General features: G+C 37.0%; 1 protein-coding gene across 1 annotated transcript in view; it reads left to right on the forward strand.

Moving 5' to 3' along the window:
* The window catches only part of LOC140953719 (adhesion G protein-coupled receptor L4-like), a 26837-nt gene extending 13489 nt beyond the window's left edge, over positions 1 to 13348 (forward strand). The window contains exons 13-30 of the mRNA XM_073403121.1: positions 1131 to 1245; positions 1420 to 1551; positions 2708 to 2777; positions 2885 to 3029; positions 4244 to 4290; positions 4745 to 4877; positions 5040 to 5137; positions 5740 to 5842; positions 6374 to 6533; positions 6794 to 6860; positions 7118 to 7184; positions 7654 to 7739; positions 8956 to 9082; positions 10407 to 10448; positions 10529 to 10646; positions 11491 to 11556; positions 11940 to 12031; positions 12686 to 13348. Coding sequence (XP_073259222.1) covers positions 1131 to 1245; positions 1420 to 1551; positions 2708 to 2777; positions 2885 to 3029; positions 4244 to 4290; positions 4745 to 4877; positions 5040 to 5137; positions 5740 to 5842; positions 6374 to 6533; positions 6794 to 6860; positions 7118 to 7184; positions 7654 to 7739; positions 8956 to 9082; positions 10407 to 10448; positions 10529 to 10646; positions 11491 to 11556; positions 11940 to 12031; positions 12686 to 12919 — 1902 coding nt within the window. The 3' untranslated portion in view covers positions 12920 to 13348. The remainder of the gene's footprint in view (positions 1 to 1130; positions 1246 to 1419; positions 1552 to 2707; positions 2778 to 2884; positions 3030 to 4243; positions 4291 to 4744; positions 4878 to 5039; positions 5138 to 5739; positions 5843 to 6373; positions 6534 to 6793; positions 6861 to 7117; positions 7185 to 7653; positions 7740 to 8955; positions 9083 to 10406; positions 10449 to 10528; positions 10647 to 11490; positions 11557 to 11939; positions 12032 to 12685) is intronic.
* Positions 13349 to 16561: the final 3213 nt, after the last annotated feature.

The following is a 16561-nucleotide window of genomic DNA, read 5'->3' on the forward strand; positions in this document are numbered from 1 at the left end:
AAATATAAAATAAATGCAGTGAATCTTAAATGCAATAAATTCAGAACCAAGTTAAACCTCTGCTGCTCAATAAAGCCAGTCACTTCAACCGACAACTAGCGAGTAAACAGTACTCTGAAGCTTGTCAAACGCGCACCACCATGACAACGGAAAGACTGTCGGGCTTGGCTATCATGAACATTCACAACGAAAAGCTCGTTGACTACGATGCTGTGGTTTAGATTTGTGGTTTGACAAGTATTAGATCTATAAACGTCTTGCTTGTTGTTTGGTTGACAAAAACCTCAGAAAAGTATTTATTGGCTAATTGCTTTTATCGAAAGAATAAGCGTTAACTAGCATGTGACCTAAACTCACTGACCCGTAACGTAATTGTGCAAGTTCTATTTCCCACCGCTTTCATTGTCCACTGCAGACAACAAGTTGTTCTAGATCCGATTGGCGAAGGGAGAACATTCCAAATGTGGTAGTGGAGGTAAAATAAAAGACATTAATGGCAGCAAAATAACTGAATCGTGGCGGAGAAAAATGGGGAATGTGATAACAAATTGTGTTAGCTAGTTTGTCTCTTTTTTTGCGTTTTCGAACGATTTGCGCCACATTTGAATCAACGGATGAAAACATTTCTTCGTTTTTAGTCAACCAATCAAAAAGCAAGACATTCATCGATCTAAAACCTCTAAAACTACTTAAAAACCCTGAAAAATAACACATGACCTTATGTTACTGAAATTTCAGCTTGGCGTTCATGTATTTCTGCCTACCTTAATAACATTTCTCCTAAAAAGAAAGGTTAATTCCATCCCAACTCTACTACTCAGGTACAGAAAAGCCGTTCTTCCTTTTTAAGGCAACAAGCGTGTAGCGGCAGCAAGGGAAGAAGCACCGTGGAACATTGGACCTGCTTTAAGTCCTTTTTCTGCCATTTCACTTATTTGGCTGTTTTTCTTTTCATGTTGTTTGTGACTTTGATTGAGTTACCCTGTAGAGCGTTACACTTTTACGTTCCAAACATTGGTTGAATTTCTCTCTCGACCGTTTAAAAATCCTGTACATGCTCTTGAATAATGAGCTCTTTTGCTATTTCCATTTACTAATTTGCCAATTTCTTTTTTTACTATTTTTCGAAGGCTTCTCGTTCCAGCTGTGCTACAAAACTCCTAATTTCAATGGAGGATCTGTCGCTTAAGGTGGCTTCAGTTTCAAACAATACCAATACAACCAGTGTTGAAACCTCAAAAATAGGTATGTAGGAACAGCACTGCCAACAATAGTGGGACTGCGGGCGCCTTTTTTAGACAACGACAAGACATTAGCAATCAACGAGAAGTTAATTAGAGTTTCCTACAGGAATGTCAAAGTGCGACTAATGTCGTGTAGGTATGGCAAGTTAACATTTGTTTTGCTTTTTGGTTTTAGTCTTGAGATTCTGTTCACTTGAAAAGAACGCATTCATCCCAGAAGCTTTGTCCTTTGCCTCTAAGGATAGAGGACTTGGAAACACGATTCAGATGCCCACCTCAGAAATGTACAAAGAATGTAACAGTTCAGGTATGAAACTAAGGTATACCTTGACGTTGAAGGAAAGATAGTTAACATACACCTGATCCGCACTGGCTGATTTCAAGTCTCTCTAATCTCTCTGTAGATCGTTTTTGGCCTTTGTTCGAAAGATTTCTGTCTGCTTCTTCAGAGCTGTTCTTTGCGCTGTCGATTGATTGAGAAGCATGTTAGGTTCTCTGCAGTCGTTTGTGGAGAGGAGCGTTGCGTGACGACACAAGAAACGGCTGTGTAGCAGGCTAAAAGATTACGCGCTATGATTTAAAAAACACTGGTATATGACTCACAAAACCTTCCCTTCGGTCATGGCACTTTGTAACACCATTGATAACAAAAATGCTTGTTCGTCAACTGGTTTGTTTCCTGCTTGTTTCCGTTTATTTTTCCTTTTGTTCAGTAATGCAGGTAGAAATCGTGCTGCAAAACTGCATAACCAGTCTGCTGCATAACATTATTTTTTATCAAGGCGTTTCAAATGAGATAGTGTGGTTAATGAAAGTACTTTGGGCGACTAGGAGCTCTGTTTGGCCAGGCAAAATCTTACCACAAAAAAAAATTGACCAAAGACATCTGCCAATATACAATATAGTCTAGCCCTGTTAATACGGAGACTGATGCATGGGGTCACAGAAAGTGTCCATATTAACGGAGTGTCAGTATTAAACGGGTGCCCTCAAAGAGGGGTTTGACTGTTATGATTGGTTGAACTTTGTAACAAGATCACGTGATTTGGATCAACACGTGTTGAGTTGGTTTAGAATAAACTTTGCTCCTGTACGAAGTAGATGTGTCTTCGATCTCTTGCTCATAACATTAACAGTACGCAAATCTCTCATTAGCAAAGGTGGGAAAAAGTCAGCTACATTTCAGTTAAAAGCAAGCCATTGTGTACGGTGTGATAATATGAGCAATCAAACGGGGAGCAAATAGAAAGGCATGGTTTAGAATGGCCTGAACCGGAACGCTCAAGATTCTGTTTGGTTGGAAACCAGATATGCTTCAGATATGCCGTCTGAGTCTGCGAGCCCTTGTGTTAAGAAATAAATGCCTTGATATAAAATCCCATTATGCTGTCCACATTCTTATGATGATTAATAATTCTTGTTATCAAACATTTTGTAAATATTGTGCGTGTTTCTTTGAATAGAATGCGTTAATCAAATCGCGTTCATCTACATGAACAACATTGGACAACTGATGTCAACGTCCACTTTAAGGTTCGTAAAAATCATAAATGATGATTGATGATGAGGATGGAATATCAGTGAAACATTTTTTGATTTGTCAGTACCTTAACAAGAAATGTATAATCGCATTTATTCAGGCATGCTGCTACTCAGAATAAAGGTGATAGGGTCAGGTTTGATCACCAGGCAACTTTAGCTTCCGGCGTCATTTCTCTGTCAACTAGTCCAAGGACATCCAAGAACTTTGAGAAACCTGTAGTGATTATCCTACAAAACAAACAGGTAAGAAGATATCAGTGCAATGGAGTATTGTATATATTAAACATTGTTGGGTTTTTATTGGTTTATTGCTCATGTTTCAAAATCTCTTGTCATAATTCATCACTTTTTCCTTCCAGAGGTGAGCATGCGCAGGGAAAACAAAAATCAAATGTTTTCCAGAGCTTTTTGCTTGTTTAAGGTCACCAACATCCTCAACCCAAGGTTCTCCAAGCTTTGTATAGTCATCCTCAAAGAGAAAAATTCTGGAGTCGATTATGTATTTATCAACTGAAATTTCTTCATTGATACCAACTTTTTTGCGATCGTCATAATAGCTTATTGGTCGATATAAATCATAAATGACATATTTGACCGAAATTTTGCTATTTGTTATCTGTCCTTTTTATTTGTTTGTTTTTTTTTAATAAAAAAATTCAGGTAATTTTGAGGGTTCGAGCCTTGGATCATTGATTTTTTTTTCACATGTATTTAACGTATCTGTGATGTTTTAAAAAGTTTTGGAGTGTAGTTTTATTTGCCAATGGCACTAACTTATTCTTTGCTCATACTGAGTGAACTTTGGTTGCCTACACTTCTTAACGGCTTTTGATTCTAAGTCAACATGCTCTCAGTGAATCTCAAGACTCTGAAATTCATGAAATTCAGGCCTAGAAAGAAAAGCTTGTAATTCTACTAGCGTTAATCTGGAAAGTAGAGCTGTAAGTTTTCTTGAAGTTATTTTGGATGACCATTGGTCAAGGGAGTTGCATTTTGTGTAAAACTATCAAAGAGCTTTTTCCATTCTAGTGCTATGGTCCGCTATTTTTCAGTACGCTAATGGCCCAGACATTTTTAGTTGAAAAGTATGACAACTTTTGAAGAAATAGCTTCTTACATATATTCTACCTTCGATTCTTCAAACACTTTTTCAATTTTTTTTGCTCTCCATGATATTTTGCTTAGTTGCTTCTTGATATCTTCGATCAATTATCACTGTTGTTATTTTGCCTTTCCGGCAACTTTCGCTCGAGCAATTAATCCTAGCAATTAATATTAATTTAACATTAGTTGAGGAATCCTTTACAGAATGAGTCTCAGGGTTTTGTTTGCGCTTTATGCCTTTCTTTCTTTATTAAGTTCGTAACAATCTATTTTACTTCCATTTAGAAGCAAGTTAATTTACAAAAGCTTATCTCTTAAACAGCTGAGATCTCATTTTTTCTATTATCTTTTAGAACGACACAGATCTTCGACCCTTGTGCGTGTTTTGGAAAATATTCGAGTAAGTAAATTTAAACTCAGAAATAAGCGCTATGCTGCGTAACGTTTGCTTTTGCATTGAATAATATATGTACAATATGAATGAGAACATAAATTGCGTTGTCATTTCCTTATAGTATATGCATTGATTTAGTGCTTGCCTTTTATAATGAACGACTCCTAACACCACAATCGAACCTCAAAACAGAAAAGCCCGCTATGTCCAAGGCGTTCGTGACCGTTCGAAGAGAGTATGAACACTGTATATGGCTATGATGGCCATTATTCCGACTTGCAAGGGAGACTGGGGAAGCAAGAGGCATGTCAAGAAGTATGGCTTGAATAAGTAGTCTGAGAGTAGATTGTGATAGAGAATTGGGATCCGTCGTAATATTCCTAAAAACTTGAAAAGCTTGTCTCAGAACAAGTTACTACCCATACTTCTTTGTGCGTACTAATGCATTTGCAACTTTTAGGTCTGGTAGTTCGTGGTCCACGGAAGGTTGTCGCGTCAATTTAGCCAACTCTACTCACACTATCTGTTACTGTTATCATCTGACAAGCTTTAGTGTCCTGATGCAGTACAGTCCAGGAACGTATACAGTAAAGGTGAACTAATTCGTCATTTTTTCTCCCTTCAAACTAAGTTTAATCTATTCAGTCATTATATTTATAATTATAATTTAATTTATATAGTATTTTCAGGGTTATCACGAAGCACCATTTTTCTTTTCTTGTTTTTTTTTTCTTTATTCTCTCGTATTTTCGTAGGAATCCGATGAGACTGCCCTGAGTTTGATAACTTATGTTGGCATCAGCATATCTCTTGTAGCCCTCGTTTTAGCCTTGGTAACTTTCATATCTTTAACGTAAGTACTTAATCCCTTATAAGATAGCTGAGCATATATTTAACGTCAGGCTTCTCATTCTACACAAGCACATCTTTTAATGAATTAACAAGAACGAAGTAGCACTTTCTTTCAACGTGACAGCTTAATACCACAACCTCACTTAAACCAAATCATAAAATGCTTACATCTATGTAAATACCTTAATCTCGTCAAATGTTTTTCCTCTATTCTTGAAGTTTTTCGGCTATCTTGTTGTCGCATAACTTATGAAATATTTCACCATTCTTTCCAGTCCGGCATTGCCAATACAGCTTAGCCGCCGCGCTGCTTGCTTAGCTTCCCCTTTCTTTCAATGCGATTGACATAAGTCGTATTAGTATTGGTAAAAATTTAATCTAAATTTGGTCTGATGATGATGATGATACTGGTAGGGTGGTTATGGTGATAATGATGATGATAATGATGATGATGACGATGATCTTGATCATTAAAATTAAACTTTGATTGGCTTTAAGTAATCAAAGTTAGATTCATCAATCTTTAGAATTCAAAAACATAGTCAGAATCTGTTTAAGACGATCTAATTCTAAATTTAACGTTTTCAAGTTTTTATCTTACAGCTTTTTGAGGTCAAACCGTAATTTTGCCCACATCAATCTCGTGTTATCCCTCATCCTGGCTGAAATGCTCTTTGTTATCGGCATTAATAAGACTCGGTATCAGGTAATTACAGGTCATTTTTAGCTCTGTGCACGTTGCTGAAAGAAAAAAAAGAGGGAAGCTAAAAGAGAAAAAGGGGATCCGAAAGCAGGCCTTCTAAAAACTGTCAATTAAGGGGAAATAATTTAAAAGGATTTCTTAGGCCTAGGCCAAATGTCGAATTTTTCTTTTTCGACGAACCAAACTCTAATTTGGGTCGACCTTAGTTAAGTTAAGATCGTCTGTTAAGTCAGACGTCGAACTTACGACGCCTCTAACAAATCAACTGAATCAAACCAAAACAAGTTTAATAAATTTTCTCCTGAAAGAGGAAACTCAGTACGTTTGGTTCGTCTCATGAAAAGTTCGACGTTTGGCCTTGGCCTTATTCCATTACGCCACCGCATTTTACCTTCGTATAAGGATTTCAAGCGTCCCCTGGATAAAGTCTTAACTGATCGTTAGATTGCAAGGTGATGCAAAGACATATCTTATCTACTTTAATTTTAGCGACTCTTTTTTCATATTTTCTTGTTTTGATTCTCTCTTTAACAGACCGCCTGTTTCATCATCGCCGTGTTTCTTCATTATTTGTTTCTTGTTGCATTTTGTTGGATGGTAATTGAAGGTGTTATCCTTTACCTGATGTTGGTTAAAGTTTTTCCAACAACCAGTGGAGGTCCGAAGAAAAAACTGTTCTTTATTTTCTCTTGGGGTAAGTTATTGTGCATTCAAATTACGCTGGATAGTTAATTTAGAAATCGAAAATTGTCACTACAGTGTCTACTGACTCTGTTTTTGTACAGACCAATAGGTAGTGATTTCCAATTTCATTAATATTGAAATCAAAGAGGACAGACGGCAAATTGTTGTTGCTCGAATTAATGTATGCAGGCTTTTAATCCGTCAGTATATCATTAAATTCGATTGCTCTTGTCACGACGATCTATTTTGGCTATTTTGTTTCATTTCCAGGAATTCCGACAATTCCAGTTGCCTCAGCTATTCTTATCAACAAACATGGCTATACAACTGATAAGCAGTAAGTCTTCATCTAGAAGCAATCTTTATAAAGGTTGGCCATCCAGCCCTTCCTGTTCCTAATTGTTCCCAAGTGTTCTTTCTAAAAGGACAAGTGAACCTTGGTGGAACAACATCTCTAAGGGTAACCGCCATAGTATGAACGACGATTTTGATCAAGAAAATTTAATTTCAAATCTAAATTATTCATTGTTATAAAAGTAATTTTCCCCTCTTTGAAGGTAACTAACTTGCTTCCTATTTTTTTTTTCTTTTTAGCTGCTGGTTGTCGGTGGAAGATGGATTTATATGGAGTTTTGTTGGACCTGTTTTACTGTTATGTGTGGTACGATGATACTCGATCGGTTTGCCCATGAAGAAATATTTCCAAGTCTTGTGTGATCTTTTTAAATTAAAACTCTGGAGCTGAGTTACCTTGATCATTCCGCCCAATGACCCTACTCTCTCAGCACAGTTTTAAGCATATTCATTCTTTTGATCTGAAGCGCCACATACGAAATTAAACCTGTGGGCCGGGTTGTTCAAGCTGAGTTCAGATAACCCAAGGTTAATACAAAATCTGAATTCAGATATACAAAATTTAACAAGGAAATTGAGTTTAATTTTTTTGGCTACAATTTGATGAAAAAAGAAAATTATCTGAGAAAATGCTTTTGGGCAAAAGTAAGGAAAACCCCATATTAAAATTTCGCCGCCCACATAAATTAACCGCACCTTAGTAGGGTAGTCACTAAAATTCAACGTAAGATCAAATCAATGAAGACATTTGCTAATCAGTTTTGTGAAACTTTCAGGTAAATCTGGTGTTTTTAGGAATGACATTTAAAGCAATGGCAAACAGGTCAACCAAGCAAACTGCTCGTAAACCGCCTCAGATGCGGTAAGTCAGGTGTATTTATACAACATCCATTTCTATCTAAAACCAACCCCGGCTCCGCGGGAGCATTCTGAGCAAACAGTTAAGATTACTTGTAGTTCTTGGATTACCTCATATACTTACCCTCATTATATTTTTAACAAACGTTTTTACAAATAAGCTGATACTTCGATTTCGTTGTTATTTCGCGGTGTGTACCGGCAAATTTTAGTATTTTGGAAAGATTTGAAATAAAAAGGCCGCCAAAATGATGACTGTCTCAGTATGTACATAATACAGTGAAACCTGTATTAAGCGGACACACTCGGGGAATGCTGTAGTGTGCGCTTAATACAGGGTGTCCGCTTAATACAGGTTTTGATAGATAACGTCATATGAGGTGTCAAATGCCATTCAAATGAACAATGGAAACGTTTAGAATACTCCCAGAGACTGTGACGATGTACGTTTGCAATAATTTCTTTATCGAAGTGGATCATAGTACCATAAACATAGATTGCAACTCAGATTTGAAGAAATCAGACTAGTGAAACAAGCTCTATGCAAACAAAACGAAATAGAAAACAATACTATTCTGTGAAACTAATCAAATAAGCTCGCCAAGTCATGTTTTTTAATGTGAAATCGAAAAATTTGTGGGTGGCAATTCGAGGCAACTTTCGCATTTCCCGTGTCTAGCGTGTTGGGTGGTGGAATTTAATTACAAGTGTCCGTTTAATACAGTTTGGCAACAACAGAAATGACCATTTCAGGTACTTTTTAGGTGTCCGCGTCCGCTTAATAGAGGTGTCCGCTTAATAAAGGTTGCATTTAAAATAAGAGAAATAAATTTTGGGACTTCGGCTAGTGTCCGCTTAATAGAGGTTGTCCGCTTAATACGGTGTCCGCCTAATACAGGTTTCACTGTAAAGACAATACCACATGGAAAGTGCTTCGTGAGGTATTAACGCACTCTTTGCTTTTGTATCAGAAATCGAACGAGTGAGCGCAGCGAACGAGTGAGATTTCTGATACGTCAACAACTCGTGCGTAAATAGCGTACGCCCGCACTTTCCAAGAAGTATTGTCTATTTATAAAACAAGAAAAGTATACAGTACATAATATGATGATACTAATAGATCCAGTTGTCCGTTATTTATTTAACTGTTTTGTATAGGCATAGCTACCTTATACGTTTTGTATCAGGAAACCATTTGACTTCTCCTTTTCCTAAACCAGGTATTGGGTCAAGGCATGCGCAGTGTTAACTTGCCTGTTAGGTACTACATGGCTTCTGGGTGTGTTTTTCTTTGGAAAGTCTTCGATAGTTATGGCGTACCTCTTCAACATTTTTAACGTCCTCCAGGTAACTAACAACATACCATACCACAGAGAGAAAAAACCGTCTCTTTGATAGCGTCGAGAGAAAACGAGACATTCGTTTGAAAGACTACTCATTGGTCATTGTCTTTACGAGCCAATTGGCCTACAAAAGTTTGTGAAAAGCAGCCTTAAACTCTTAGAAATATGAGGGCCCAAATTTACCAAAAATGTATTCCAGGAAGCAAACATTTTTTAAATTATTTTTTTAAATAAATTTAGGCTCTCACTTTTACGGATTTTTATGAAACTAGACAATTTCACTAATTTCAGTATGATCAGTCGAACTGCGCGAAGACAACGAATAAAAGGAAAAACTGCAATTTTTATTTGACATTGGCAAAGGGTCTATTATTTCATGGTTTTTATATCGTACTGATAGCTCCACAAATCATGTGTCTCCAGGTATTGCATTTATGGTCGCATAAAGGGCCTTTCAAGCGGTTTCAACATTTATGTCCAAATATTGAAGAGTGGTAAATGAGTATGCGAAGAAATGCAGTATATACTGCTCACGTGTAACAGCTGCGATCAGCAATACATTAGTAGCACGACACGCTTCATCCACGACCGCGTAAGAGAACATCTCAATAATGAAAACTCCTCTGTTAAAAAATATATCTGTTCCTGCCAGAACAAAGACTATAAAGGCATTGATGTCAAGATTATTATAAGCGAAAACGACCCCGCTAATTTACGCTTCCATGAAGCATTTTACATTAGAAAGTGCAAGCCTACACTCAATTCTCGAGAAGAATGTACTGAATTCGCAGACCTGCTATTTTAGTATTTTATTTTAAAGACCATTCTTAAGCACTTTTGGAAGTCCTTTGTCTAGAGACACTCCATCATTAGAGCTTTGTATTTAATTCACAGTTTATTTCTGTTGCTTTCATACATACGTCACATCTTTTACACATTTCACCCTACACTTTCTTTGCATATATAGCGCGCGCGGAATATTTTCTCATCCCTGATGATGCCGTTGATCGGTGAAAGCTTGGATTTTAGTTTTTACTTTTTAAACAGCAGTTTAAGGCCTCACTAGAACAGTTTTATATATTTTTAATTATGCTGCTGAAGGACAACATGAACAGATTAGTGGTAAATGTGCTTTAAAAACGTCAGCGTTAATTACACTACCTGCTCAAGTCTCGTTAGAAAATAACGGGAAAACGTTCAGACAGTTTAATGGAGTTGTTTGCGACCTTTCTAAAAATGCAGACTCTGAAATATTAGTTGAGAGAATTAATGTGTTGGTGGTTTCCATAAGTCATGAACTATTAATGCATATTTTTTTTAATTTCAAGGGAGTCTTCATCTTCATGTTCCATTGCTTAGCTGATGAAAGGGTACGACTATTTCATGTTATTTCATATTAATTTATTTTATTTTTTTTCTATATTTAATAGTATTCGTATATTTTGCTCAGATTCGTGCTGAATACAAACGAATTATTTGTTGCCATGGAAGTCGAAGGGATAATCTTCGGACAAAATCAGTTAAGAAAGCTGGACAGAACAAATATTATTCTCAGTTTACCTTGGTGAGTAAACTCAACGGCGCTGAATTAACAGCTCAACAATTAGTCTTCTTTTTCTCCATTAAAATGTTTGCTTGATCTATGGTAGAAGAACGATTAATGATTGTTTTCTTTTTTGATCTTTCTCAAAAAACAATACGACTCGTAGATAGTTGTGAAAAAATAGAGCGTTCTAAATACATTAAACTTAAAATTAAAAGACCTGTTCCAGTCCCAAAGTGCCAGTTCAGCCCTGCAAGCACAAGTCTGATTCAGCCCCTTCTGGAGCCATTGAAGTACCTCCATGAAAAGCCCCTTGCTGGAATCTCATCTCAGCCTGTGGATGCAAATCAGCCCAAGCTAAATGGACTGTATAATGGCCCTGATTAAAGGGAGCCAAATGAGACCCAAAAAATAGGACTGTATTTTACAATCGCACCAAAACGGCCCCATTTTCAGGGCCAAAACAGATCTCTCTGCGCTGTTCATCTATTCATATTATCCTTTAGCAGCATGTTTCAAATCATGATTAACCCTGATCATCGGATCATCGGATCATCGGATCAGGTATCCCTGATAAACCCGTTGATAGGCGAAAGCTAGGATTCAAATTGTAATTGCATCCAGCTTTATAAAGATGTAGTTCATCAAGTTAATTGAAGGTTTATTTTGGACGTTCGTTCTGATTTTCTCTTGCTATAACAACTAAATGTTGACACTGCATGTTTTGTGAAGTGTTGAATGTGTAATGTAAACTATAAAACCATTAAGCTTCTTTCTAGACATTTTTTTTCGCCTTTTTAAAGATTGATGGTTCTTCAAAGCCATTTAGTTGGCACAAATGTAAGTTAATATAATTATTTGATATTAAGGAAAAAATCTTTCCACCACCTTATTTCAGTCTTCAAGGGACGTTGAAAAGAAAAGTAAGCCCCAAGGTAAGTCTCGCTGAGTCCAACTCTCTAAGTCTTATGGTCAAGAGGAAGTATTTGCTATCATTACAATAAACAAATTATAGGCCGCTGTTTTATCCTATTCCGTCTTAAACAAATACGACCAGAGGAAAAATTTTGAAATTTCTCCCTATTTTTACTAATTGTCTTTAAGTTCAGTCGTTACATCCACGCACTGGAGAAACTAGTTGACAATGGAACTGATGCTAGTTCCAGTGAACAGGTTTACCTCAGAGCTGCACCATTGTCGGTTAATTTCTCCACTACATGAGTTATATTTTCGGCAGCATTAGGACAGATTCTTACAATAGGTTTGACATGGTCCTCTGTTTTCCAGTGGAATATATTTTTTTCTATTTTCTGTCCAGTTTGCTTGGGAAAGAAGGTGACTCAGGGTTTTGACGATCATTTGACCCACAATTCCTTTGAGGCTGAGATTGCCGAGCAAGAACCAGTGAAGGTAAAATTGAATCAAATAAATCCTTTTTCGGTTTAATTAGTTGTTGTCTTATGGAAGAGAGTGTAAACATTCCAAAAGACGTTTATTTATTTTCGCTTTGTTCCAACACTACAACAAAACTTGTCATTTGCATTCTCTACTATTTTTGTTAGCGAGTTCAGGGACCATGGTTGCAAATTGCTTGAAATAGCGTACGCTTGGTATTTCTTGAACATTTTTTTAAAGCATTGGGTCTGGTTTTAAATAACACTTCATGGAAATTTCCCTCTTACCTAACAAAAGATGTTATCCTCTTTGGTTATCACATGCGCCAATCTTTTTGGTACGCCAGTCACGATGTTATACGCTGACTTAATTTCTTGCCTATTAATCCCAATTTTACTTGGCATATTAATCGATATTCCTTCTTTTCCAAGGAAATTTAGTTCAACAGCCGATACTTCCTTTCTCCCCTTTGAGATGGTACAACTGTACATTCATAGGTAACTGTGAGTGCACTGTTACTCTCAGGCGTCACAGATTTTATAATGTTGTGCGCTTAGAAACGTTCGCCGGCAAACAGTGTTGTTGTTGTTAGATGTAAGCAGGAAGAGCGCACGCTGTTAGGTAAAATTATAAATTCCACCTATACAACATAATGTTAATACCTTGCAGAGTATTGATCGCCATGTAAAAGCGTCATCGTTTTCAGTGATCATGGACCAAGAAGAGCCACTGAAGGGTGCAGCAATGACGCCAGCCTTGGAGAGTAACCAACACAGCTGTATTTCCGGTCTGGATGACTCAGATTATCATGACGACGATGAAAAATCAATTGATGTTTTTTTCGAAGATATTTCTTGTAGCTTAATAGACATTCGAAAGGGAAGACGGCTACATGATAATTAGTGCCACTATTCTCCGCATTTTATTCAGGACAAATAAGCTTTGTAATTCATTCTTTACACCAATTTCGAGTACTGTGGACAGCAGAATTCTAACGGTTATGAAACTCTATAATAATAATAATAATAATAATAATAATAATAATAATAATAATAATAATAATAATAATAATAATAATAATAATTTTTAACCAGGAGACTCTCTTACCAAGGTGATTTTCAGAGAGGTCCTGAAAATAGAAAATATAAAAAATAAAAAGAAGCGGAAAACGATAAAAAGCCACAAAAAATGTCCTACACTAAAAACCTAAATGATCACAGAGAACCATTAAAAAGATAATAAAATTAGCGTTAAAAAGTCTCAAAGTCATTCGATTTTCTTAAAAGATATAAAACTGTTCAAAGTTTAACAACATTGAAAATAATTATAAAAATTACGCTTTAAGACTCGAGGTTATTTGATTTCTTAAGCACTGATCTAGACTGTTCCAATCTTAAGCAAATTGATAATGGGTCCTTTGTTTTCCCCAGTTTCTTCCTACACGGGGCAGTCTCAAGTTATCTTTGTGTTGTGTATTGTAGCCGTGTAGATCTTTATTTGCCGATAGATCCATACTGTGGGTTGAGGTTTCATTAACACTTTTATAAAGGTAAAGGCAACGAAGAAAAACTCTGCGTTTCTCCAAGGTTAACCAACCAAGGGCTTCAAGCACGTCGGTAGCATGCAGATGAATGAAAAGGGCGGTCATTAATATGGTTTTGGCAGCCTTGTTCAGCAGCAGTTGTAAATTTTTCGCGAGAACAGCATTGTCGTTGTATCCCCAAATAATGTCGGCATAATCAAACAAAGGGAGAATAAGACAGTTAAAGAAAAGAATACGCGCACTACGTGGAAGCAAACTCTTGATTCTCCTTGAAAGCCCGAAGCGCTGATTTATCTTCGTGGAAACATATTCAATATGCTCCGTCCAGGAAAAATTTGAGGACAAAGTTACACTCAAGTACTTAAAACGTCCAACTCCCTCAACTCCTTTATCAAATTCTGAGACAGATATAGCGGTGGCAGCATGCAATTAGCGATCGCTGCCGCTAAGAATAGACTTGGTCTTCTCTATGTTAACTGTAAGCTTGCTTCGATTCAGCCACAGAGCTATTCTCGGCAGATCTTCATTAAGAGCATTTTCAAGATCTTTTATGTTAGAGGCGTAGCAGTACAAAACAGTATCGTCAGCATAAAGGGATACGCTACAGTGATTAACAGCAGTAGGCAGGTCATTTATGTAAACAAGGAAAAGTAAGGGCCCCGAATGCTCCCTTGTTGTACACGATAGGTAACAGGTGGAGGATTGGAGATCTCTTTGCCGCCTGAGGTGCGCTGCTTCCTATGACTAAGGTAGGATTGAAACCACTGAACAGCATTAGGAGTTTATCCCAAGGAAGATAACTTGGCGAGCAGGATAGTGTGATCCACAGTATCGAAAACCTTTGGCAAATCCACGAATACAGCTTCACAGAGATTCTGGCGCTCCATGTTACTAAGAACGTCATCGGCAAAACTTAATAGAGCAGTAACCGTCGAGTGTTTTGGTCGGAAACCAAATTGCTTGTCGGTTAGCAATTGGCCGTGTTCAGGTAATCATAAAGTTGGAAGTGAACAGCTCTTTCGAGAATTTTGCTTAGAGTTGGCAAAATTGATATCGGGCGGTAGTTGGATGCGTTAGTCTTGTCACCTGATTTGAACAGAGCTGTTACCTTGGAACATTTCCATATTTCAGGAAACCTACTTGTGCGAATCGATAGATTTATTACTTAGGTGAGTGACGAAAATATCAAGACGACGCACATTTCAGCAGTCTTGCACTGATTCTGTCCAAACCAAAGGATTCATCTATTTCTTTCAAACAAAAAGAACCGACCTGGACTTCTTTAGGCTTCGAAAAGTTTGAGCCAAAGCAGCTGAATTTATCCGCTAATGTCTAATAAAGGACTTGTATGACCGATATTCTATTGTTCTTTGAGTACGCAATAAACAAGTGAGTGGTCACTCAAGGCAAGATGAATAATTCCATGATCGACAACGCGCTGAGAGGTGTTACAGAAGAGAAAATCTAACAAAGTTGATGAGCGAGCAGTAATTCTTGTCGGCTGTGTTATGAATTGCTCCAGATTATGCAACGCAACCACTCTCGCTAATTTGCGTTTTTCTCCGCCTTTTGATTCTGAATAATTTACGTTAAAATCACCAAGCAATACCAGCTGCGCGGGGTCGGGAATATTAGGCAAAGATGAATTTAGTCCATCGACGAAAAACTTTAATTGAAACTCTTCGTACTTGAACTGCGGAGATGCAAGTTACGAAGAAAAAAAATTTGAACCCGTTTGAACGTTTTTGTTGGAACTGCCCTCCATGTATTTTTCGGTAAATAGAAAATTAAAGTACCCACCAAGTAAAAGCTAAGTTAAAGCTTCTTTGACAGACTTTCTAAATGAAGAAGGACGGTGTTTTCGTTTTGGGAATACCTTCACTCGCTTTGAAAATGTTCAATTTTTTACTTTACTAAGATTTAGATTAGAAATTGACGACATCATGAACGCTCTCAGTATGGAGACAAATCATACAATGGAGAATATCTCTGTACAGAACAGGTTAGAAAAATTGAAACATGGCGGTAATAAAGTTATTTTGTGATGTTTCCATGGGAGCATTTTTTACTCTTGTCTTCCAGCTTTTAAACCAAATTTAGCCATTTATAGACTCTATTAAGGAAAACAGAAAGACCAAAATACTAAAATATAGCCTTTAATAGGCAAGTGAAATTATTTCATTGCAAACGACTGGTTTTATCGTATCGGTCGAGAACTCCACGCTTGAGTAGCTTTGAGTCAAAAGTTTACAGCTTAAATTTGGCTTAACTTCAAAATTTTCAGAATTTTTCAACAAAATACCTGTTAAAATCTTTCTTGGTGTGCTCTTTCGGGTGTGTAGGTTTTCCAAAGCGTCTTTTAATGCCCTGATATCTTCATTCTTATATAATATTTTAAAACTTTGCCGCCATCTTGGCGCTGACACGTACGGAATGTTACCATGGCAATTTTGTAATTTCACATGTGAAATTATAAATAGACCTTTTCACCGATACGGCCGCGATATTGAATTAATTGGATTTAATGAGTATTATGGGATGCCCAGGGGGCATGAGCACGATCTCATATACTCCCATCAGTATTTACGCACCCTTTTCGGGCCAATTTTTCGTTAAGTTTTCCTAGAAAAAGATTGTAATGAGAAAAAAAGATCGTTGTGCCGTGTTTGGATGTAATAACGATCTCCTTTTTCCAGAGAAATATACATTGAAGTTCTCTTTTTGCCCGAAAACCGCGCGTAAATACTGAGCGAATGCCCCCTGGGCATCCCATAATACTCCTCAAATCAAATAAATTCAATATGGCCGCTGTATCGGTAAAAAGGTCTATTAACGCTGAAATTAAGAAGTAATTCATCACCCAGGATAATAAACCTAAAATTTACCATGATGTCCCATTCTTGCAAGAACGGGACCTGATGCCTAAATTACGACAGCATCATCACAATAAATCTCTATTGTCGCAGATTTCAATTATCTTAATTTGTTCTTTCCCGGGAAAT

The sequence above is a fragment of the Porites lutea genome, chromosome 12 (assembly GCF_958299795.1).
Source record: "Porites lutea chromosome 12, jaPorLute2.1, whole genome shotgun sequence".
In the NCBI taxonomy this organism is placed as follows: domain Eukaryota; kingdom Metazoa; phylum Cnidaria; class Anthozoa; order Scleractinia; family Poritidae; genus Porites; species Porites lutea.